This window comes from Elephas maximus, chromosome 18 (genome assembly GCF_024166365.1).
Source record: "Elephas maximus indicus isolate mEleMax1 chromosome 18, mEleMax1 primary haplotype, whole genome shotgun sequence".
Lineage (NCBI taxonomy): Eukaryota > Metazoa > Chordata > Mammalia > Proboscidea > Elephantidae > Elephas > Elephas maximus.
Window position 1 is genome coordinate 28,353,951 of NC_064836.1, and position 26,535 is coordinate 28,380,485.

The window sequence follows — 26,535 nt, forward strand, 5'->3', positions numbered from 1 at the left end:
TGACTAACCTAAAGGTTGGTGGTTTGAACCCACCCAGCAATGACTCACGGAGACCCCATGTGTGTCAGAGTAGAACTGTGCTCCATAGGGTTTTCTTGGCTGTAATCCTAGCAGCAGACTGCCAGGCCTTTTCTTTTGCATTACCACTTGGTGGATTCAAACCACCAACATTTAGGTTAGCAGTCTGGTGTAGGCCACACTGGGACCTTCTCTATAAAGATTATAGCCATGAAAACCCTATGGAGCATGGTTCTAGTCTATAACACCTGGGGTCACCATCCTTTGGGATCAACTCCATGGCAAATGGTTTTTGGTTCTAGCAAACCCAGTGTGAAAGAGTGTTCTTTACTCTCCTCCCACTCCATAAACAACAACAACAAAAAAAACTAAGTCATTTATTTAGCTATAACTCCTTTCAGTCTGCCAGGAAAGGCTGAATTTTCTTTTTTCAACTTGCACAGTGGTGACGTTGGAAAACCCAGAGCAGGGTAATGTCACTGACGTCTGAACACTTTACGTGAATAAGGGTGGTGAATGTTCCTTCAGCTCGTGCAGGCTACCAGGAGGGCAGAGTTAGGGAAAGCTGGGGAGCGCTAGAGATGTCAGCAGAGCCACAAATCTGCTGCATACATACACTCTGAGAAATAACTCTGAAGACGATCACCAATTGTGTATTAAAAGTATTTTTGTATTACGCTCTACCAAGCACCAACCATTATACAAAATTAAAAAAAAAATACATATATACACATATACACACACACACTGGTGTACCTGAAAGCAGCAATAAAGACGTTATCCCAAAAAACCAATCTGGAAATCTTTCAAAATAATATAAACACAGCTGGGGGCAGAGAAATGGACTGTGTATATATTAAGATCTGTTTCCTACAGAATTCCATTATTTTTAAATAAGGGCTCCCCATCTCACAGCCCTCTCCTTTGAGTTACTTTAGAACATCTATAAAAAAAATTAATTCAAAGTCCTTGAGTCAGGACATGTAGGATTTGTTTTTTCCCTTTTGAATGGGCCCAGGAGAAGGTCTGAGACACCTGCTCTTGGGGTGGCAGGAGGGAGGGCCTGTCAGGTTTGCACAACCTCCACCTGTATATTTTCTATTATTTCTCCTCGAATCTCAGGATCTTGGAGATTACCGAGTCCCGTCCCCTCAATGTCATAAATGAAGAAACCAAGGCTCAGAGAGGCTAGGCGAAGTGCCCAGGGTCACACAGTGAAATGGATGACAGAATAGGGCCTGAGTCCCACTCCTTGTGCTTTTTGCTACATGACATTCTAGAACTTCACACTTTCGCTTGTTGAGATTCACAGGAACTCTCATTACACATAGGACATTTGGAATCGGCACACAGAGCACTTCCTAAGCTGTTAAAGAGGCTCTCTAGGGCTTTTATGCTGTATTTCTTCTGAAGACCTAGAAGCACTTCTAAATTTACTCTTTTTTTTTTTTTAATTGTACTTTGGATGAAGGTAAAGCAAATTAGTTTCTCATTAATAACAATTAATATACATGTTGACATGACATTGATTGTCAACCCCTTCTTGGCCTTGGGTTCCCCATTACCAGCTTCCCTGTCCCCTCCTGCCTTCTGGTCCTCGCCCCTGGGCTGGTGTTCCCATTAAGTCTCATTTTGTTTTATGGGCCTGTGTAATCTTTGGCTGAAGGGTGAACCTCAGGAATGACTTCAGTACTGAGCTAAAAGGGAGTCCGGGTGCCATATTCAGGGGGTTTCTCCAGCCTCTGTCAGACCAGTAAGTCTGGTCTTTTTTTGTGAGTTAGAATTTTGTTCTACATTTTTCTCCAGGTCCATCTGGGACCCTCTATTGTGAACCCTGTCAGAGCAGTTGGTGGTGGTAGCCAGGCACCATCTAGTTGTGATGGACTGTCTGGTGGAGGCTGTGGTAGTTATGGTCCATTACTCTCACTTTTTAAAGTCTTAAAATAGGGCACTGGGATTCCATTCCTCTATCTGAATGCTTCCTCTATTCATCACCTGCAGAGTAGTACGGTTACACATGTGTGTGTCTGGGTTCCCCCACTCAACTTGAGGGGGGCTGGAAGAGAGATCTGAGGGCTCAAATCTCAGAGTGGAGGAGACAGAATACACTGGGGGCTGCCCAAGGATTATTCATTGAACCAGCCATCACTGGACCACCCCTACTTCCCACTGTGTGCATAGGCTCATTTCGTGGTGTGTCCCCTCCTTGGCTCTCTAGAGGTCCTCCCTCTTCTCCCGTTTGCTGCTCTCCCCTTGAGCGTGCTGGACACTTAGCTCAGGGGCTCCACTTACTAAGCACTGGTGGCCAATCCTGCTGTGAAACCTGCTGGATTTTTTCCTTTTTTCTCCTGACTCCCACCCTGGCCCCATTTAACCAATTCCTGGAAATAGCTCGTGGCCATGCCCACCCCTGCAAAGCACAGGGAGTCTTGCTTCTTACTCTGACAGCTATCATGTAGATACACTGTAAGTACACCAGAGCAAAGAGAACTGCTAGAGAATTCTCCCTTCCAAGTGTATCACTTTGAGCATGTAAACAATGCACTGAGTGCTACCATGTGTCTGGTCTGCATAGATGATGTTACAGGCAAGAACTGGCTTGATTCTAGTTTTCTGCTCCTTCCCTTGAAGAACACTTCCAGACCACAGATGGGCAAGGAAGGGTGCAAGAAGGGAGAACGCTGTAACATCTACTTGTCAGTTCCAGTTAAACATTTTTAGAATCATCTCATTACATAACCGTCCCCAATGTCAACATCTGACTCAGAAGAGTCGCTTTTCTCGGAAGGAGCATCTTCGGACTCCAAGTGCTCCTCGGAGGTGCTGGGGAAGGGCGGCGGCATCCCCTCCTCCCTGGGGATCAGAAAGCTTGATTCCATCTCATCAGGGTTCTCTAGGTCAACTGTCTCTTCTGGAAGCATCGGTGAGACATCTCCATCATCGTCGTTGTCGAGGGCCCTCACAAACACAGAGTTTAAATTCACATTAAAGATTATCCTGTCCCCAGAGCCCTCGGTGGAGCTGTTGTCCTCCTCGGAAAAGGGGTCCTGGAGCTCACTCTCTCTCCTGTCATAGGGTCCACTTGCACATTCTGACTGCCCGGAGCTAGGCTCTGGCACCAGTGGGGGCTCAGCCTCAGCCTCTGACAGGTCAGCTTCACCCACATCTAGGTCTATGAGCTGTGACTCCTTGGAGGTGGACAAGGAGGTGGAAGCCTGAGTCAGGAGCTTGGTGATTAGCCCATGCCTGGTGTAACCGCCAGCGCTCACTCTAGGAGCAGTCTCATCCTCGCTGTCAGTCTCATCATCAGAATTGTAGTCCCGCACTTTCTTCTTTCGGTTGATATAAATGACATCCACTGTATCCACTGCTTCCAATGGTGGCGGCTCCGGAAAGATCCAGGCTGGCCTGTTATAAAAATTCTTTAAAAAAAAAAAAAATCTGTGTCAATTCTGAGTTTTGGCTCTTTTTATTTTTTATATAATAAAACTTCATGAGATGAAAATGATGATGACGCTGACAACCACCACCACAACAACAATAATAGCTAACAGCAGACAATGAAAAAGGACAACTGAAGAAGAGCTGAACTGTGGGGCTGGCAAAGAATACTGAATGCCAGAATGCTCCTTAGAGGCAAGGATGGCGAGACTTGTCTTACGTACTTTGGACATGTTATTGGAAGGGACCAGTCCCTGGAGAAGGACATCATGCTTGGTAAAGTAGAGCGTCAGCAAAAAAGAGGAGGACCCTCAATGAGATGGGTTGAAACAGTGGCTGTAACAATGGACTTAAACGTACCTACTACTGTGAGGATGATGCAGGACTGGGCAATGTTTTGTTCTGTTATACATGGGGTCGCTATGAGTCAGAGCCAACTCAAGCACCTAACAACAATAACGACAGTAGATAAAACCAAAACCAAACCAGCTGCCATTGAGTTGGTTCTGATGCATGGTGACCCCATGTGTTGCAGAGTAGAACTATGCTCAGTAGGGTTTTCAAGGCTGTGACTTTTCCAAAGCAGATTGCCAGGCCTTTCTTCCAAGGTGCTTCTGGGTGAGTTTGAACCACCAACCTTTTGGTTAGTAGTGGCACACTTAACTGTTGGTACCACCCAGAGTTTTCTAACAGTAGACAGTGCTCTCTACTTGCCTGGTATTGTTCTTGGTGCTCTACAAATACTACAATTCATTTCACCCTCAAAGGCACTCTGCGAAGTAGGTTTAGTCTTTTTATTCCCACTTTAAAGATCATGACTACTAAGTGGCAGAGCTGGATTTATAACCAGGTAGTCTGCTTACAGAAACCCTGGTGGCGTACTGGTTAAGTGCTACGGCTGCTAACCAAAGGGTCGGCAGTTTGAATCCGCCAGGTGCTCATTGGAAGCTCTATGGGGCAGTTCTACTCTGTCCTAAAGGGTCATTATGAGTCAGAATCGACTCCACGGCACTGGGTTTGGTTTTTTTTGTTTAGGCTGCTTACAGAGCTGTGCTCTTGACCACTCCTGCCTCCTTCCCCTCCCCAGTGTGCTCGCAGGGTGGGGAAATCTCTGTATTTAAGCTGGGAGTTTATCTAATTGTGCAGTGCCAAGACATTTTTTTTATTGTGCTTTAAGTGAAAGTTTACAGTTCGTTAGTTTCTCATACAAAAATTGATACACACATTGTTACATGATCCTAGTTGCTCTCCCTGTACTGTGATAGCACACTCCTCCTTTCCACCCCAGATTTCCCGTGTCCATTCAACCAGCTCCTGTCCCTTTCTGCCTTTTCATCTCACCTCCAGACAGGAGCTGCCCATTTAGTCTAATGTATCTACTTGAGCGAAGAAGCACACTCTTCACGAGTATCATTTTATGGCCAAGATATTCTTAAGGGGTGTCAAAGCGCTGTGGGTGAACTCTAGAAAGCCCACGCCATCAGGGTCAAAGGCAGGGGAATGTGTGTTCCTTAGGCTGGAGGACCTTAGATGCAGAAGATCCCTAAAAGGTAAAAGGCTCAGGGCAAGAGGGATCTTGGAAGAAAATGCCCCCACCAGGACACAGAGGGTAGAGTAAAGAGAAAATGAGGCAAGCTGAGTCTCACCCAGTTGAAGGATCCTTACCCCTCCCCCACAAAATGGCCACAGTGGGGGAAAGGGTAAGGAAGGTGGTCTAGAGATTCCTTTCCAGGACCTGGAATCACCATCAGCATCATCCTCCTCTCTACCCTCCCGGGGTTGAAAGGCCCCACTTTGAACTGCTCCACCCAGACCCAGCCTTGGGGAGAACGCCCACAGGCAGAGGAAAGATACCCAAATCCACTTACTTTCCTTAACAGCATTGAAATCCTACCTGTTTAGAGGGAGAAAGAAGTGTGTGAGGAAAGGGGCCTTGGGTTGTTTGGGGTGTTGGGGCCTCAAGAATTTTAAGATCAAAAAGTACTCTGCAAACAAGCTTTGGACACAATTGAACAAGCTCCGCTTTTCAAAAGAGACAAAGAACAGGAAGTCATGCTACTAGGCTGAATGATGAAATTAAGAGTTAGAATTAGGATTTTAAGGTTATTGTTCTAAAAGCCTATGTTAATAATATAAAAAAGAAACTATACCTTAAGCTTAAACTTATATCAAGAAGAGGAATACAATAATTGGAAACTGAACAAAGGCATAAAAGACAAAGTAGAGGCACTAAATGTAAATACTTTGCCTCTACTTTGTCTTTTATGCCTAGCAAACTACAAAATAATATGAATAATCAAGCAAATAGGTATAAAGAAGATTAATAAAAGATAAATTTTGGGGTTAATCTGTAAAAAGATTAAATAAAACACAAACTGATAAAATCAGAAATTATAAAGGAAAAACAGTAGCAAATGAGAAGAATTTTAGAACGTAGGTTGATAAATTTGATAATGAAATCAAATAAGTGAATACTTAAAAAATTACAAAATATAGGGACACACGAAGAAATAGAGAACTTCAGTAGGCAATTAACAGAGGAAGAAATCATCAAAGTTTCCAAAGAATGACATCCAAAAAGGCACTTGGCTTTGATGGATTAACTGGAGAAAATTATTAAACCTTCTAACAACAAAATAACCTCTATATTATGTCAAAATGTAGACTGAAGGGACAGATTGGCAAATTATTTAATAAGATTACCAATAGAAAAAAAATTAGACCAATCTCATTTATTAGCATAAATGTAAAAACCCTAAATAAGATTGTAGAAAAAAGAAAATCATGTAACAAAGTAGTCATTTACTATGAATAGGAGGGTTTGTTTACTTTGAAAAAATGCAAGGCTAATTAATACATGCAATGAACATGAAAAAAGTAAATCTCCATTATGTCAACAGATGTTTCTATTGGGTTATTCATCTTTTTCTTATTGATCCACAGTAATTCTTTATAAGATCTAGACACTAAAAGTTAGTAAATTTTTTTGTTACATATATTTTCCTCTCAATTTGTGGTTTATCATTTTACTCTATGACATTTGATGGAAATTCTTAATTTTAATGTAGGAGAATTTTTCAATTTTTTACTTTATGGCTTTTGCATTTGAAGAAAATCTTTCTTTCCCCAAAGCAGTATACCCACCAAAAACCAAACCCACTGCCATTGAGTCGATTCCGACTCATAGTGACCCTATGGGACAGAGCAGAACTGCCCAATAGAGTTTCCAAGGAGTGCCTGGCAGATTCAAACTGCTGACCTCTTGGTTAGCAGCCATTGTGCTTAACCACTGCACCACCAGGGTTTCCCCAAAGTAGTATAGAACCCCCTATATTGCCTTCTACAACTTTTACAGTTTTGCCTTTTATATTAGTCTTTAATTTACTTGAACTGATTTTTGTGTATGAGGTAGGAATTTCATGAAATGAAATTTCATCCAATTTCATAAAACCCTCAATTAGATAACATCTATTGACTAGCCCTTCCTCCCCCCACTGATCTTCAATATCCACTTTCCCATAATCAAGTTTTTATATATTTTTATATTTCTGGGCTCCCTATTTGATTACTTGTTGCTTTCGAGTCAATTCCAACTCACAGTAGCCCAATAGGACAGGGTAGAACTGCCCTATACGCTAAAAAACTTTACAGAAGCAGATTGCCACGTCTTTCTTCCATGGAGCAGCTGGCAGGTTCAGGCCACCGACCTTTTGGTGAGCAGCTGAGCACCTAACCACTGAGCCACCAGGGCCCCTCCCCATTTGATTAGGTCTTTGTTAATGGCTTTCACAAAGGGCTTGTACATCTGTTAGATTTATTCCTGAGATGTTTTTAGAACATTTTTTGTTGTTACTGTAACAGTTTTTTTTTGTTTTTAACTGTATGATTCCATTTCTATGATTAAAAGCCAGGTAAAATGAATCTACGTTGTTAGAATTCAGAATAGTATTTGCCTTTCATAGCGGGTAGTGACTGGACAGTGGCAGGAGAAGGGCTTCTGGGTTGTTGGTCATGTCCTCTTTCTTCATCTGGGCACAAGTTACATGCATGTATCCAGTTTGTAAAGTTCATGGAACAGTATACCTATGATTTCTGTATTTTATTCTTTGGATGGTGAAAAGCAACTTTATGTTTTTCTCTAACTGAATGTTGCTACTACTGTATATAAAAACGCAACCATTTTTATACTGACTTTGTATCTAACACCTTTGCTAAACTTTCTTTTTAACCCTAATATTTTATCTGTAGATTCATTGGAGTGTAAATAATGGTCATTCCTCCTCCCACTCAGACTTTAAGCTCTTTAAGAGCAGGATTTTTTGCCTTGTTCACTTCCACATCCCCAGTCTCTAGGACATGTTGGCACATAGTAGATGTTCAACAAATATTTCTTAAAGACAAGAAAACAAAAAAAAACAAAGATGCCATTTAAAATTTTTAACAGCTATTACTCACACATACACACAAACAATAGGCCTAGAGTGTTCTGTTTTAATATTCTTAGAGTTTTTCTTTTTTAATACAGAATAATGACTTTTAACACAGAAATCCAGGAGCATCCTCTGCTAAAAAGAGACACGAGATAAAAATACCTCCTCTTATTACATGGACTTAAGACAAAGCAGGAATGATTGCCTTTAGCATATAATATAGACCCAACTTGAAGAGAAAGGAACGCCAGGGAGACCTGGGAGGAGTGTTGGCACTGAGTTTAGGTAACCAGAGTGGATGATGTGGCTAAGAGAGATGGGGCCATGCTAAAGGACTTCGGATCTCAAGGCTGTAGTGAGAAATGAATTGGAGTAGGATTTACCTGTGGCGTCAAGGCTAAAAAATGCATGTCAGGAGCTGTTGGAATGAAGGCTGGAAGTAAAGCTACAACTTGAACAGTTGAGTGATTCTAGAAGATGTGCTACCCTAATGGATAAAAACATCAATTTTCCAAGGCAGGGGTCGCTTTGTGGACAAAATCCCAACACAGAGCCATCCAAACCTCATAAAGGACATCCAAATGCCAGCTAGGTTCAAATATTAAATGTAATTAAAATCTCCAAATATAGAGACCCTCCCTGTCCACCATTCCTCCCCCAGCCAAACCCAAACAAATAAAAACAACAAGAGAAGAGTACAGTTTTATCAATGATGGAAGGAGACTTAAAGAAATGGGTGTGGAAAAAACAGTAGATAACTGAATGCAGTGAGTTCAAACATAGAAGAACAAGATACTTCTGAATGAAAATTTATAAAAGTAATATAAAAAGAAAGCAATAGAGTAGGAAAAACGATAACTGATGGTTTAAAAACAGTTGATTTAAAAGGCATGAAGAGGTTTTAGGAATACGTAAGGAGTCCCTGGGTGGTGTAAACAGTTTGTGCTTGACTACTAAGCAAAAGGTGGGCGGTTCAAACCCACCCAACAGCACAGTGGAAGAAAGGCCTGGCGATCTGCTTTCGTAAAGATGACAGCCAAGAAAACCCTATGGATCTGTTCTACTCTGTAATACATGGGATCGCCATGAGTCCAAACTGACTTGATGGCAAAGGTTTTGGTTTAAGGTCAATACCCAGACTTGGCCGAGGGGGTCAAAGGATCTAAACAGAAAGCATGTGACTCGGGAAGAAGCAATGAAGACAAAGAAAGTGTCTGGTTTTACTAGCACAGTCACGGATTACTTAACATCCACAATATATTCTGTGAAATAGGACCTTACGTGATTTGGACGTTGTTCGAACACCATATTATACACAGGCAGGCCCCGGGTTATGAATGTCCAACCTACGTACAACCCACAGTTATGTACCAACTCCTGTAAAGCCTATTATATTAAAAATTCAAGGTACAGGGAATGGTTTATAACAATAAACAGGCACTACTTTGTGATGTGCATGGAAACATTGTTATTACTGTAGTGTTAAGCTGAAGATGTTTTAGTGTATCTGGAAGGTTTCTTTAATGTTTTCTTCGCATAGAAAGGTACGCTATACTATATACTAAGACAAACATTTGACTAACTGATGCTAGATACATCTGCTATGTCCCGTTCTCTGATCGGGATTTCTGAACTCTATTATAGCCTTTTGGGACCATGGAGACACACGCAGTCGGATGTTGCCCGAATGGACGTTGTGCGGGGCATGGCTGTAGTTACATTAATACAAAGGGGTACTGGTGGCACAAGAGTGAAACACTTGGCTGCTAATCAAAAGGTTGGTGTTTTGAACCCACCCAGCAGCTCTGCAGGAGAAAGACCTGGTAATCTGCTTCTGTAAAGATTATAGCCAAGAAAACCCTACAGGGCAGTTCTACTTTGTATGTAACACAGGAGGTCTCCATGAGTCGAAATCGACTTGACGGCACCTAATAACAACAGATTAACACAAATGGGAGCAACTACGTGAGGATATTATACACATAATACATGAAGGAAAGTAGGAAAAACCATTAATCCCAAGGTCAGCAGGGCTTTGGAGAAATGTGTACAACTGTGTAGGTCATCGCTGATGTTACACATGGAATGTATTCTATCCCGTCTTTTTATAAGATAAACCCACTCTGTGTATATCCTACTGAAGTCATCTAAAATAAAAAGATCATCTGTATAAACACGTTCACTGTACTACTTGTAAAGGGCACAGAGAGAAAGGAAAGAAAGGAGAAGAAAAAGAAATCAATCCAAATGCCTTACAGCTGAGAAACAGTTAAGGGAAAATGATACATTAATAATAATGGAACATTATGTGATCGTTAAAAATAATATGTAGACAAAGTGTAAAAAGAAAACATAAAATGCATATGTGTATATATATATAATGGCAAAATATATGTTTATAGAGATGGAAAAAACCCAGAATGATATATAATCCTTGGTGTTTTTAGAAAACGGGATTTTATTCTGTGAAAATATTTACGTTAAAATAAAAATAGAAACAAAAAACTAACAAAGAAAAAACAAGCTACATACCAATGCATCGGGGAGGTTATATCTTAGGTATATATAACCAATCCGCTTCAGTGTTACTATGCTGCTTATGAAGACAGTTGCTATTAAAAACACAGTGACTATTCCTCCTATTATGGCAGATTCTGATGACTCTGTTGACGAAAAATTGTATAACTTTATTTCAAAACAAACCCAATAAACAATCACAGAGGGGAATACATGCACACTGGTTTGGCGGTAGAAGGCAAGAACAAGGAAGCAAAAGCATGAAAAACCAGTTTTGTGTTGTTAATACAGGAGAATGCAAAGCAATCCAAGTGCATACCCATTGCTGTCAAGTCGGTTCCGACTCACAGTGACCCCATACCAAACCCAAACCAAACCCACGGCCGTCGAGTCGATTCCGACTCATAGCGACCCCATAGGACTGAGTAAAACTGCCCCACAGGGTTTCCAAGGAGCAGCTGGTGGATTTAAACTGCCAATCTTTTGGTTAGCAGCTGAGCTCTTAACCTCTGTACCACCAGGGCTCCTAATCCAAATATATATATATATATATATATATATATATATATATTTTAAGTGATAAAATGACAAATTTAGTTTTTAAAAGTAAAATTCCTTTCAGCATATAATTACATTCTATAATTGCACAGTCCAATATGGTAGCCCCTAGCCAAGTGTGGCTATTTAATTAGGAATTTATCAATATTAAATAAAATTTAACAGTTTCTCAGTCATACTAGCCACATTTCAAACGCTTATATGTTAGTGTGCACTGCTGGCATGAAGAAGCGGAAAAAGGGGAGTCTGCCTGAAAAAAAGCAACTGGGTCATTTCTGTGGCTGGACTTCGGCCAAGCCAGGACCCAGATTAGGGCCTCGCAGCACCATCTTGTTGCAAGTTCCCCTTAGTTTTTTGTTCAAAATTCCTTTGGAAAATTTCAACCCTTTTTCCCATATGTCCACGTGGACTGAGAAGAAATCAATAGTTACATAACTAAAAACTGGTACCAAACAAAACCAGTTGCTGTCGTGTTGCTTCTAACTCATCATAACCCCATGTGTTGCAGAGTAGAACTGTGCTCCAGAGTTTCCAATGGCTGATTTTTTGTAAGTAGATCATCAGGGCTTTCCTTCTTGGTACCTCTAGGTGGACTTGAACCTTCAACCTTTCTGTTAGCAGCCAAGCTCATTAACCATTTGCACATCCAGAGACTTCTTTCAAAATATAAAACCATCAAGTTGGCCCTGACTCATGGTGACCCCATGTGTGTCAGAGTACAACTGTGCTCCATAGGGTTTTCATGTCTGAGATCTTTCCAAAGTAGATCACCAGGCCTTTCTTCTGAGGTGCCTCTGGGTGGGTTTGATTTGCCAATCTTTTGGTTAGTAGCGGAACACTTAACCATATTTGCCACTTACCTTAGTCATCTAGTGCTGCTATTACAGAAATACCACAAGTGGATGGCTTTAACAAAAAGAAGTCTATCCTCTCACGGTCTAGTAGGCTAGAAGTCCGAAATCAGGGCACCAGCTCCTGGGGAAGGCTTTCTCTCTCTGTCGGCTCTGGAGGAAGGTCCTTGTGACCCATCAGCCTTCCCTTGGTCTGGGAGCATCTCAGCGCAGGAACCTCAGGCCCAAAGGCTGCGCTCTGTTCCCGGCACTGCCTTCTTAGTGGTCTGAGGTACCTTCTCTCTGCTTGCTTCCCTTTCCTCTTATCTCTTGTAAGGTAGAAGGTGGTGCAGGCCACACTCCAGGGAAACTCTCTTTACATGGGATCAGGGATGTGACCTTTGTAAGGGTGTTACAATCCCACCCTAATCCTCTTTAACATCAAGTTATAATCACAAAATGGAGGACAACCACACAATACTGGGAATTGTGGCCTAACCAAGTTGATGCATATTTTGGGGGGACACAATTCAACCCATGACACCACCCAAGGACTCCTTCAACTGTCTTGGGTAATGACAAAACAGTGGAGATTGGCTTAACATGCAGAGTGATGGGTTCACATCAAGTAGAGGTGAAATGACATCATGACATGCTGCTGCGTGAGCACTGCTCAGCAGGTGAAACAGAGAAAAGTCGGGAAGAGATGAACAGCGCATGTTAACCTCCAAAGAACCTTGTAAGCAGGGACTGAGTTTCAGCAAACCATCTCATCGCACAGACAGTCCCTGGGTTATGGATGAGATCCATTCCCAACTCCGTAAGTCTTTTTCTTTTTTGTGCTGGCTTCCCCAGTATAGTGTCCTGTCTTACCTTTCACCAAAGTTACCACTTACCTATTGTCTGTTAGTGTTTTTTCATCCCCCCACCACCATCAAAAATTGTTTCTTTCTGTGTGCAAACCTTTTCGTGAGTTTTTATAGCAGTGGCCTTATACAATATTTGTCCTTTTGTGATTGACTTATTTCACTCAGCATAATGCCCTCCAGATTCATCCATGTGGTGAGATGCTTCGCAGATTCATCATTGCTCTTTACTGTTGCATAACACTCCATTGTGGGTCTGTACCATAGTTTGCTTATTCATTCATCTGTTGATGGGCATGCAGCTTGTTTCCATCTTTTTGTTATTGTGAACAATGCTACAGTGAACATGGATATGTATATGTCTATTAGTGTGATGACTCTTATTTCTCTAGGATGTATTCCTAGGTGTGGGATTGCTGGATCACACGGTATGTCTATTTCTAGCTTTCTAAGCAAGTGCCATATGGTTTTCCAGAATGCCTTTAAGTCTTTAAGTTGAATTTGTAGGCAAGTCGAAACAAATACGTATGGTGCTTATTTAGTCTTATGTTAGTGAAGAAAAGGCTCAAAGCCTTTTTCATGATTTTAAAGCTGCCATGCAGAAAGTGAAGGTGACGGTGATGAAGAATTTGTTGCAAGTAGGGGTTGGTTCAGTTGTTTCAAAGTGAGGGCGCAGTTACATAACATTAAAGGCAAGGAGGAGTCGTCCATAAATCAGTGGCTCGTAACCTGTGACTGCCTGTGTATTACTAACTTGGCTTTTATTGGTTTTGCAGTTTTGTTTGCATTTAATATGTACATTTGTTTGGGCTTACTTTCTAAGAGCTATAGGCATAAGGGAAACCCCAGTGGCGTAGTGGTTAAGAGCTACGGCTGCTAGCCAAAAGGTCAACGGTTTGAATCCACCAGGCGCTCCTTAGAAACTCTATGGAGCAGTTCTACTCTGTCCTATAGGGTCGCTGTGAGTTGGAATCAACTCGATGGCAACGAGTTTGGGTTCTTTTTGGTTTATAGGCATAAGGGGAGCCCTGGTGGTGCCGTGGTTAAGTGCTACGGCTGCTAACCAAAGGTCAGCTCTTTGAATCCACCAGCCACTCCTTGGAAACCCTATGGGGCAGTTCTACTGTCCTATAGGATGGCTATGAGTCAGAATTGACTTGACAGCGATTTTTGTTTGTTTGTTTTTATAGGCATAAGGATCCCTTGGTAGTACAAACGATTAATGTGCGCGGCTGCTACCTGAAAGGTTGGAGGTTTGAGTCCACCCAGAGGTGCCTTGGAAGAAAGGCCTGGTGATCTACTTCTGAAAAATCAGCCACGGAAACCCTAGGGGACACAGTTCTTCTCTGACACACATGCGGTAGCCAAGAGTTGGAGCTGACTTGGTGACAACTGGTTTGGTTTAGTTTATATGCATAAGGAGTCTGTCTATATTCTGTTTTATGTTCGCCCAGATTTAATTGGCATTATAAGAATAATTTAAGCTGGAGGTTTGAGGTACTTTTTCTTTGAAAATCAGTTTGTTCCTCAGTTGACTTTGAGGAACACTGGGGAATAAAATCACACTATCCTGTAGTTATAGGGAATACCAAACACTTTTATGTGCTAACCAGTTGCCACCAAGTTGACTCTGACGCATGGCAACCCCATGTGTATCAGAGTAGGACTGTGCTCCACAGGGTTTTTAATGGTTGATGTTTCAGAAGTAAACCACCACCAACTCCCTCCTTTGCCACGAGACCGGACCTAGATGTGTCTGGCTACCATTACTGAGCATTTTGATCAAAGATTCTATAGAAGAACCCTGATCAAAAGGGGAAAATCTGGAAAGGAATTTCAAATTTGCATGGAATCCAGACTTTCTGGAGCTATTGAGGTTGGATGAACCCTGAGGTAATCTTTAACCTTAAACCAAAAATATCACCTGAAGTTTTCTTTAAACCAAACAACAGTTTGGCTTAATTAGTAACTAATGTCTGTCTGAAGCATTGTGCTCTTTTAAAGAACTATCTATATGGGATCAAATTGACAACAGCATTTTGAAAGGTTAGATAGGAAGCTTAGGAAGCAGTGAGTTCATGTTAGGAGCAACTCGGAGAAGAAGGGTGAGAATGGTTGCACAACTTGAAAAATGTGATCAATGTCACTGAATTGTACACTTAGAAATTGTGTAACTGGTTTATGTTTTGCTGTGTATATATTCAACAACAACAAAGTAGTAGCTCCCCTGGCCATTCTTCTGAGGCACCTCTGGGTGGATTCGAACTGGTTACAGCTGAACGTGTTAATCCTTTGCACCACCCAGTGGTTCTTTAGTATGTGTTAAAAACTCAGAACCCAGTGCCGTTGAGTTGAGAGTTGATTCCGACTCGGCACTGCTTAATGTATCTCACTCAATCCACAAATAAGCGTACCACTTATCGGGCATTTCCTTATAAATTTCACCTTATTTTTACCCTGGTAAATCAGAATATCAAAGAAACTCGGCATCTAGAAATTCAGAGGGCTTGTTTGGAGGAGTGTTTCATAGACGTTCACTTTTGGTGAAACAGCTGGAGACCCAGTTACTTCCTGAGAAGCTAGTCAGCAGTGAATATCCCTAACTAAGCCTGGTTGTTCTCACTGCAAATTTCTCCATTTGGCAGGGGATCATGCTATTTACTGTTCAGAAGCCTTTGAAACAGAAGGGCTTTCAGCTTTGTCCAGTAACTATGCTGTCCACACTGGCAAGATTCCTGTCATCTCTGAAAGGCTACGTCTATGAGCCACACCCCAATCTGACTGTATCCAACACTACCTCTGATGCTTTCGCACACAGTGTAACCTACAGCTTCAAGTATTTGGCTTGAGCTAAGGACATACAAGGTTCCTGGTCTGTGCTTGACTAACCAAACTCATCATCAGGAAACCCTGGTGGCGTAGTGGTTAAGTGCTATGGCTGCTAACCAAAAGGCCGGCAGTTCAAATCCAGCAGGTGCTCCTTGGAAACTCTGCAGGGCAGTTCTACTCTGTTCTATAGGGTTGCTATGAGTCAGAATCGACGGCAACAGGTAACTAACCGAATGGTTGGTGGTTCGAGCCCACCCAGTGGTGCTCTGGAAGAAATTCCTGGCAATCTGCTTCTGTTAAGATTACAGCCAAGAAAACCCTATGGAACACAGTTCTAACTCTGTAACACATGGGGCTGCCATCAATCAGAATCCACTCAACAGCAATGGGTTTTTGGGGGGGAGGGGGAGGGGAACAACACAGAGAGCTGAGCTTAATTCCAACTCCCTGAAATGAAAAGAAGGTTTCTTATAAAGGCAAACATCTGATGGCCCCTAAGCTATGACAACACACTCCTAAGTGACCCCACCACACTGTAAAGACTGGCCAACAGCTGACACCTTCTGCGTCATGCCTTTACTGAAAGACACACCTTTAGGGCTCTCCGATTTTCAGGCTCTTTTCTTTACATAGGTTTCCCCTCAGAGTGAAAGCAAAACATGAATTTTCAAAAAATGAACATACCTGGTTCCAGGCCTGGAAGGAGGGTACATTTTAGGGGGGATCTGATTACTGCTCGCAGATTTTTAGGTTCAAAATAGACAGACACACAGTAGTTTGTGTTTGGAATCAACTTGTCCAGGACATAAACGAAATCTCCAGTGACGTTTCCAGTTATTTTGGGTTTATGCTGTAAAAACAATAACCAAAAATCACTAAGGTTTTAGCAATAATTTCATTTAGAAGCAGGCCCTTAGGGATTGTATTGTGTTCCCAAATACGTGTTGGCTGTAACCCCTTTCGGGAATTGGGTTTTCTCGCTATGGTAACAAGGCCATATCAGTGTAGGGTGTGTTTTACACCCATCCCTTCTGAGTATGTAAGGGGCAACACAGACACAGAGATGAGCGAACACAAATGGGGGAAAGACAGATGCCATGTGGAGATGGCCGAGGAAAAGAAGCTGAAAGAGACAGAGATCTTCCCCCAGAGCCCATAGAGACAGCCTTCCCCTAGAGCTGGTGCCCTGAATTGGGACTCCTAAACTATGAGAAAATACATTTTTGTTTGTTAAGGCCACTCACTTGTGGTTGGAAACCCTGGTGGGGTAGTGGTTAAGAGCTATGGCTGCTAACCAAAAGGCTGGGAGTCCAAATCTGCCAGGCGCCCCTTGGGAACCGTATGCAGCAGTTCTACTCTGTCCTGTAGGGTGGCTATGAGTCGGAATCGACTCAACGGCAATGTTTTTTTTTTTTTTTTCTTTGGTTTTACTTGTGGTATTTCTGTTACAGCAGGCAGCTCTAAGAAACTAAGACACAGGCCCTAACATCTCTTTGGGGAATTTGTCTTATATAGGGACAGAAACATTGTAGGCTTGGCAAGAAAGAGTATTTATAAGTCACTTGGGACAAGCAACTTATCACAAAACTACATGTACATATATATACACACACTTGTGAGGTGCTGTCCAGTCAGTTCTGACTCCTAGCAACCCTGTGTAAAACAGAATGAAACACTGGTACAGCACTATACTCACAATCGTTGTTATGCTTGAGCCCACTGTTGCAGCCACCACGTCAAGCCACCTTGTTGAGGTTCTTCCTCTTTTCCACTGACCCCGTAGTTTACCAAGCATGAGGTCCTTCTCAGGAGACTTATCTCTCCTGACAACATGTCCACAGTATGTAAGACGCAGTCTTGCCATCCTTGTTTCTAAGGAGCATTCTGGCTGTATTTTTTCCAAGACAGGTTTGTTCATTCTTTTGGCAGTCCATGGTATATTCAATATTCTTCGCCAACACCACAATTCAAAGGCGTCAATTCTTCAGACGTCCTCACTCATTGTTCAGCTTTCGTGTGTATATGCACACTTACACGTGTATATTTCTAAACCATGGAATCATCTAGCCTAGCAACTTCACTCAAAGAGAAGAAAAATTCCCAAGGAGGGGAAAAGTCTCCATGACATTTTTGCAAGATTCTCTCATTTCATTAACAATATGTGCTACTTTAAACTTCAGAAAGTGCTTCCATACACATTAACTCATTTGATCATCAAAACGGTCTGCAAGCTCAGTATCATCCCCATTCTACAGATGAGGAAACTGGAGCTCAGAGAGGTTAAGTAACTTCCCTGAGGTCACACAGCTTGCCTGTGGCAGAACTGAGGCTGATCTCTTGGTTTCCTGCTTTCTCCCCTAAAACACCTTGCTTCTTCTTTCCTATGTGGCTTGACCCCATTTTGGGATTCAAGGGATGATAGGCACATTCTCTCATGACTAACAACTTTTGTCTAACGTTTCATAAGTTTGAAAATACATTCTTCCTAGCAGTTTTATAAAAGTTAGGCTTTCTAGCAGTTCAAATACAGCTTTCTACAACGATGTTTTTCTGCAGGTTTCTACTTGGAAGAAGGAGGAATTATTTGAAAACCCAACAAACTAAAAGCTCATGCATGATAGTGACTAATGAAGAAGAAGGAGGGACAGGAATAGACCTGGTGCCATGGCGGGAGGCCTCTCGCCTCACAGTGGAGCAGGATAACATGGCTTCAGAGCACCTGGGTTTCGGAGCCGGTGCTGCCCTCCGTGATCTGGAGCAGACCTGCAATGCTTACTTCCTGTTCCACTGTGAAAACGGAAGCTGCCACCAAGTGTTACCCTCCAATAAACATATGCACCCCGCTCCTCCTCCTCCTCTCTTGTGACTCTGGAGGCACCTTCCCTGCTTAGAGCCGAGGCCAACCCAACCCCTCCGCACTCTCACGAGACCCCATCCACTCTTTGCTACTCTAGGACACTGCTCCACCAACAGACCCCCCGCCACCACATTCCATCAGCACAGGAATAAGCCCGTCTTCTCCCACCTTCCAGACCCTTCCTGTGACCTCACTGCCCAGTGCTTATCTTCCCTCCCCTCTACAGAAAAACTCCCTAAAGAATTCACTCTCCTCACTCTCTCCGGGTTTCCCTCTTTCCTGTCACTCTTTTTTTTCTGAACATCTTATTGTGCTTTAGGTGAAAATTTACAGAGCAAACTAGTTTCCAGTTTAATGTTTTATACACATTGTTTTGAGACATTAAAATCCTCTCTGCCTTTCCAAACCGGGTTCCTCGTGTCCATTTGTCCAATTTTTCTATCTCTTCCTGCCTTCTCATCTTCACTTTTGGTCAGGTATTGCCCATTTGGTCTTGTGGACTTCATTGATCTAGTAAGCACGTCCCTCAGGGGTGTTCCCATCACTCTCTAACCCACTCTAATCACCAAGACTTCTTTTACCAAGGTTGCGACTTCCATGTCACTAAATCCAATAATCAACTGGTGGTCCTCTTTTAACCCGCCCCACATGCAGCATCTGACCCCGTAGCTCACTCTCTCCTGGAATTTTCTTCTCTTGGCTTCTGGCGAGCACTCACACCTGGTTCCTCTCACACTGCCTGTTGCTCCTTCGCAGACTCTTTTGCTGTTTCTTCCTCATTTGCTGGATCCCCAAATGTTAAGGTTCCCCAGGGCTCTTCTTTCTGTACCTCATGCCCTGGTGATCTCCCCTGGTCTTGTGGTGTTCAATGCACACCAAGAAGCCAGACGTCCTCAGAAGACTCTCCAGGGACATTTCTGCAGCTGAGAGTTCTTCCCAGAACTCCAGACTCCTGATCCCACTCCTGTTCAACATCTCCTCTTGAATGCCTTACAGGCATCTCGAACTTTACGTGCCAGTAACAGAACTACGGATATCCACCTCCCCACCTGCTCCATCCACACTCTTCCCCATTTTAGTTAACGGTGTCTCCGTCCACCCAGTTGCTAATGCTGAAAATTATGGAGTCAACTTCTCTTTGTGTCCCACATGGCCCATCCAATCCACCTGGAAATATTGTCAGCTCCCCTTGAAAAATATATGCAGAATCGGACCAATTCTCAGTACTGTCGAGTGGTCCAAGCCATCGCCATCTTTCACCTGGATTATAGCAACAGTCTCTTAACTGGTCTCCCAACTTCCACCTTTAACCCCTGTGGTCTATTCTTAACACACCAGCCAGGATGCCCTGTTAAAGCCTCAGGCCAGGCTCTGTAGCTTAAAGGCCTTCAGTGGCTTCCATCACACTCCAAGGACTGAGCCACGAAGCCCTTCATGAACCAGCCCCACGACCTCTCTGACCCCTCCTTCTCCTATTCTCCCTGGGTCACACCCAGTAGGCCCACTCCAGCCTCAGGGCCTTTGGACTTCCTACATCTTCTGTCTGAAATGCACCTGCCCCGACAACCTGTGGGTTAGCTGGTATGCCTGCAAGCGCGTTGTGACTGGCAAAGAGCTTTGCAAACATAAGCTGCTGTTAGAGCTGGGCCCACCGATGCATGCGAGCAGTTTGCCCATTTTCACTCATTCCAGCATCTTCAGAAACCGAGAAAACAAATGATCGAAGATCCTGGTCTGCCTGGCATTCAGTTAGGTCCTTTGTGGAAACCAAACCAAATCGAACCCATTGCCACCAAGTCAATGCTGACTCATGGCAACCCCATGTGTTACAGAATAGAACTGCTCCATAGGGTTTCTTGGTTGTAGCTTTTACAGAGGCAGATTGCCAGACTTTTCTGTGGTGCCTCCGGGTGAATTGGAACTGCCAATCTTTAGGTTAGTAGCCTACTGCAAACCGTTTCTGCTGCCCAGGGACCTCTTGGTGGAAGCCAGGAAGACACAGAGCCCTGAGTGAGGGCTAGACACTCAGGGGCAGGTGCTTTTCAGGGCTCAGCCAAGCCACCCCTTCTGAAGAAACTCTCACCCCTGCTTGCTGAAATCTGGTTGCTGTCCACATCTACACCACACGTGACGTCATGTGCACGTGGCTTGCTCTTTTGAAGACCGCAATGCGCTTCTGCAGGGAATGAGCTACGAGGACCTCGTCCTCACGCCAGACCACACTGAAGTCCCGACATTTTAGACTCAGTTGTGCAACTATAGGTTTCTTTTTTAAAAAAGACTCGGTGTTAACCCAGAACTAAAGCCATTCCCAAAGTCAGCTCTTCAGACAAACGTTAGACTGGTCTACAAAACGTAAACCAATACTCACGAAGAGTGTGCTTCTTAGCTCAAGTGGATACACGAGACTAAATGGGCAGCTCCTGTCCGGAGGTGGAATGAGAAGGCAGAAAGAGACAGGAGCTGGTTGAATGGACACGGGAAACACAGGGTGGACAGGAGAAGTGTGCTGTCACATTATAGGGATTGCAAGTAGGGCCACATAATAATGTGTGTATAAATTTTTGTATGAGAAATTAACTTGAGCTGTAAACTTTCACCTAAAGCACAAAAAAAAAAAAGTCACCACGTTGATTCCAATTCATGACGACCCCATGAGTTTCAGAGTAGAACTGTGTTCCACAGGTTTTTCAATAGCTGTGATCTTTTGGAGGTAGATCACCAGGCCTTTCTCCCAAGGCACCTCTGGGTGGATTTGAACCACCGAACTTTTGGCTAGTAGCCAACCATTCAACCAGGAGAACTCAAACTAAGACTGGATTATTACCTCTATTTTACCAATGAAGACATTGAGGCAAATTGCCTAAGCCTCCCTGCAGTGACTGTTGAAGTCAGGACCCATACTGAGGCTAGTCCAGCCCCACAGCCCATGGACCCAGCATCTTTGTGATACTGCATTCCACCACCAAATGCCCGAGTGTTGCCCCAATCTGCCCAGAACTTACACTGATGAACTGCTGACCTGCCTGGTACTTTTCCAGACAATGCATTCCATCATGGGGCAGCTCTAATGATCAGAAAGGGGCTCTGGTGGCACAATGGTTAAGCGCTCAGCTGCTAGCAAAAGGTCAGTAATTCAAATCTACCAGCTGTTCCTCAGGAGAAAAGACCTGGTGATTTGCTTCCATAAAAGACTGCAGCCTTGAAAACCCTATGGGGCTGCTCTGTACTGTCCTGTGGGGTTGCTATGAGTTGGAATCGACTAGACGGCACACAACAACAACAGCAACCATGACCGGAAAGTTCTGGCTGAGATTCAGTCCATATCTACATCCATGAAGCTTCATTTGTGGGTTTATTCTTCATCAGTAAACATTCATTCCTTAGTGTCTAGGGGCTTGGCACTGTGCTAAGGACTTGAACACAGCTGGCATGGGCAGAAACGGCCCCTCCCCTCACAGAGCTTACTGCCCAGGACTGATGAGCACTGTGCCAGGGAGCTGCTTACTAGGTCGTGTGGAAGCTTGGAGTGTGGCTTCTGGGAAAGATGCACCCTTGTCCAGACACAGTCCTGCAGGGAGAGGAGATACCATATGCCCAAGCCTTCTGTTCTTCCTGTCTGTTACAGGTTGAACTGTGTCCTCCAAAAAGACATATCAAAGTCCTAATCTCTGTACCTGGGAATGTGACCTTGTTTGGAAATAGGGTCTTTGAAGATGTTATCAGTTAACATGAGTCTAACTAGAGTAGGGTGGGTCTTAATCCAATCATACTGGCGCCCTACAAAAAAGAAGAGACACAGAGAGGCAGACAGAGGAAAGGTGGCCATGTGACAACTCATCTACAGGCCAAGAAACTCCTGGGTCTACCAGGAGCTAAGAGAGACAAGGAGGACCTTCCCCTAGAGCCTCTGGAGAGAACATGGTCTTGCAAACGCCCTGAATTCAGACTACTAGCCCCAAAACTGTGAGACAACACATTTCTGTGTTCTAAAAAAAAGAGAGAGAGAGAGAGAGTCAAGGGCATTCATTACCTCGTCAGAACTGTCTTGATCTCACACTAGAGACTGCTTACCTTCTTCACTATCTCCTCTGACCGCTGTTCAATGACGAGGGACAAATGACGCCGCAGCCTGTCCACACTTATCTTGGGAGCGTTGTATGGGAATTTCACTATCACATTAATGTGGCCCATAGAGTCAACAATCTCAAAGTCCGGAGGGTCAAAACTCACTGTTCAGGAAACAAAGTCAGAAACCCCAGCGTCCGTCAACCAGAATGCCTCCTGTTGTCATGACGCAGGCTTACTTCTCTACCACCATTTCTCTTTAATCTGCAGCCCTAGTTGGCTGTCACATATGGCTTTTTAAATTTTATTGGTTGAAGAGCTAGAAACAATATAAACAACTTGTTTATTACCCCAAGACATTGAAGACAGATTCTGAGATGGAAGTCAGTAACTTTCCCAATTTTCAAGCTGTATTCTAAGCACAAAAAAAAAAAAAAAGACCCCCCCCCCCCCACCGTATTACAATAATAATATATGATGACTGTGGAAATATCAGAAAATGCAGATGGGTGATTATTCCTGGATGCAGTTAATCTTTTTTTTGTCGTGTGTCTGTGTAAATATTGTTGTCACTAGCTGCCATCAAGTCAGCCCCCAACTTACGACGACCCCGTGAACAATGGAAATAAACACTGTCTGGTCCTGCACCATCCCCTCCATCAGTTGCAAACTGCACTGTTGTGATCCATAAGGTTTTCACTGGCAGATTTTGTAAGTAGCTCACCAGACCTTCTTAGTCTGGAAGCTCCACTGAGATCTGCTCAGCATCATAGCAAAACGCAAGCCTCACTGACAAATGTGTGATGGTTGAGTATGAGGTACTTTGGATGGGAATCAAACCTGGATCCCTGCATGGAAAACGAGAATTCTACCACTGAACCATCACTGCCCTCTGTAAATATATATATATATATAAATCATTCTTACATAGTTTTGCATGCTTTACTTAACAGTATTTCATAAACATATCAATAATTATTTATCTATATAAACGGCTGGCATACTGTGACCCATGGGTTGGATTTTTGCACGTCCCGGGAGCTAAGAATATTTTTTTGGTAAAAATATAAAGAGTATGTGACGGAGACCATATGTGGCCCACCAAGTCTAAAGGATTTCTCACCTGCTCTTTACAGAAAGTTTACTGACACTTTTCTTCACTAAGTGGCTGTACCGTAATTAACCAATTTGTTGTTTTGAATATTTAATTGCCCCTAATTCTTCTGAATACCATCAGTGTGTCAATGAATATTCTTTGAACTAAATCTTTGCATTCATCTTTAATTACTTCTCGAGAATAAATTATTAAAGAGGAATTAGGGTAGGCACGTGGTAAGGTTTTGAATCATACTGCCAACTACCTGCAGCCCTGGTGGCGCAGTGGTTAAGACCTTGGCTGCTAACCAAAAGGTCAGCAGCTCAAATACACCAGCCGCTCCTTGGAAACCCTCCTGGGCAGTTCTACTCTGTCCCATGGGGTCACTATTAGTCAAAATCCACTCAAAGGCAACAAAGCTTGGGGTTTTTTTTGGTGTTTGGCCAACTACCTTTAGAAAGATAGCACAAATCACACTCCCTACATTCCCTCTCAACCTGATTACTGATGCACTTTTAATATTTTCCCTTTTGATTCATGAAAAGTGGCAACTCATTATTACTTTAATGTACTTCCCTTAGTGGTCTGAATACCATGATCTATAAATTGTGCTTTTCTTTCCTTTTTATGTAGACATACACACACATGCACACAATTCCAGAAAATCTCAAAAGCATCCAAATTGTTTGCCACCGTGGAATTCAGTTGTCATTATCATTTTGCTATGCATACGTACATGGGTGCACACCCACACACTCTGTAACAGGAAGCTGAAATCTTTCCCTTGGAAACAAGTTATAAATTAGGACACTGAGAAAGCACTGGAGCCTGGCTGAGGGCTGCCAACAACTGCCTCGGAGCTGTTAATGTGAGTATCTTAGGGAGCTCCCTCCAACCGTGGGGAGAAAAAGAAGGGGTATGCAGACTCTCAGTTCGTCTTTCCCCTCTGAGGTTTGGGTCCTAAGTGGGTGCACACCTGGGTGTTCATGCTTACAAGAGCTATTGGTGGACACCAATGTTTGCTGGAGCACCTTTTCCAACAGCCAAAAGGTGGAAGCAACCCAAACATCCTCTAACAGATAAATAGATGAACAAAATGTGGTCTATTCATACGACGGAATATTACTCAGCATGAAGAGAAATGAAGTCCTGATACATGCTACAACATGGATGAATCTTGAAAACATGCTGAGTGAAAGAAGTCATCCATAAAGGGCAAATATTGTATAATCTCGCTTATATGAAACAGGCAAATCTATAGGGAACAAAGTTTATTAGTGGTTAAACCATTAGCTCACTGCTTAGAGGGCACTGAGTTTCTGCTAATGGTGGTGGAATAATCTGGAAAAGGGTAATGGTGATGGTTGCCCAACACGATGGACGTAACCAAGGTCACCGAATTATACATGTCAAAGTTGGTGCATTGGCAGATGTTTTGTTACGTATACTTTACCACAGTAATGGTGATAACAAAAGAACCATTGTGCTGGGATCTAGGGATGGGGCACAGTATTAAGGAAAACCAGGGCCCAAGAGTTGTGACAGGTTACAGAGAAGCCACTTGAACTCCCTCTCTACTTCCTGTCTGCTCGTGAATACCAGCCTCACACGGGCATTTCAGGAACACTCTGCAGAGCACAGGCTATCATTCCACTTTTCAGATAGGAAAACAGGCTCAGAGAAGCAAAGGAACTAGTCCGCAGTTGCAGAGCTGGGAGGTGGCGGGGCCAGGAGTTAAACCTATTCTGAGCCTGAAACACCTCGGGAGGCCTTCCTAGCTCATGGCAGAACAGAGAAGGAGGATAAAGATGAGAAACAGAGATCAACTCACTGTTTAAGGGCAGGAAGATACTGTCCACACAGCTGACCAGCTCTGTGTTCCCTTTGAATGCCACGACTCTTGGGATGTAGGTCTCATGCATGTTGTTCCATAAATCTGTTAGGTCACAAAACGGTCTCGTAATATTTGTACAGCCTTCAACCATCTTCATGCCTTCTGGTTTACTTTGAAAGTTAAAGACATGAAAAAGGCAATCTTTAGCAGTATCACTACTTGATAGCACTGGGTTTGGTTTTTTTTTTTAAGGAGAACTAGTTATATGGCTGACTCACTTCCTCGTTTTAAGACTGCTCAAATATCCCTGTATCCAATAATTTCCCTAACACACACACACACACACACACACTCTCTCTCTTTCTCTCTCCCAGCCCTTCTTTCCCCATAGAGCAGAGACTTTTGTTCATGGGTGGACCCCTGGCATGTAGTACATGTCTGTAAATATTTGCTGGGTGAATGAATGAATGAACAAACCCTGTGCTTTAATGGCACAGGCCCTGGATTTCCCAGCCCCTGCAGACAATTCTGGATGCATTCTCTAAGATCCCCCCTTCCCTCCCTAGCTGAGAACCACACCATCCAGTCCTATTTTGAGTCTCAGAAGGGCAGGTGGGTGTTACATATGACAGAAGAATGCAAAGAAAAATGTTAAGACTTTAGCGGACATCAAAGAGAAACTTTCAAGAGGCTTTCCTCTGGGTCAACGATCATTACCAAAGCGGCTATAAAGCCAAATAAACAACAACAAAAGGATGCTGGGAGGGGCTGTTGGATCAAAGCAACAGCTTGTGAGGGTGATTGTTAGACGTGGAAAGAGAGAGCCAAAGACAGCTCCAACCATTGTGTCGTTAACCTCGCAGCAACTGCTAAGGAGGGGGGACTAGCTCAGAGACCCTGAGCTCTGTGTCCAAGTGTCCCAGCTGGTAGTGGCCGAGCCAGACTTTGGACCCAAGCCTGTCCAAGTCTCAGCCAGGCAGCTTTCCGGTGTGCCACTGTGTCTCCCCAGGATCAAGCTAAACCATCAATATGGTCCCCAGACCTTTGGACCCCTGTCCTCAGGAAATGTAGGATCTTTCAACATTTACACTTACAGAAGCAGAGAAATAATTGTGAAACAAACAAAAAATAATAATAATAATTTTGTTTGTGAGGCTTTTGATCTGTAGAAAATAGTTATAAGTACGAGTT

The 26,535-nt window shown here is 43.3% G+C and overlaps 1 protein-coding gene across 3 annotated transcripts in view; it reads right to left on the reverse strand.

Moving 5' to 3' along the window:
• Positions 1-381: 381 nt before the first annotated feature.
• The window catches only part of IFNAR2 (interferon alpha and beta receptor subunit 2), an 84,160-nt gene continuing 58,006 nt past the window's right edge, over positions 382-26,535 (reverse strand). For all 3 annotated transcript variants that reach the window (XM_049857933.1, XM_049857934.1, XM_049857935.1), the window contains exons 5-9: positions 25,342-25,514; positions 22,421-22,578; positions 16,174-16,339; positions 10,422-10,552; positions 382-3,440 (exon numbers count right to left, since the gene is read on the reverse strand). In XM_049857933.1, coding sequence (XP_049713890.1) covers positions 2,742-3,440; positions 10,422-10,552; positions 16,174-16,339; positions 22,421-22,578; positions 25,342-25,514 — 1,327 coding nt within the window. In that variant the 3' untranslated portion in view covers positions 382-2,741. The remainder of the gene's footprint in view (positions 3,441-10,421; positions 10,553-16,173; positions 16,340-22,420; positions 22,579-25,341; positions 25,515-26,535) is intronic.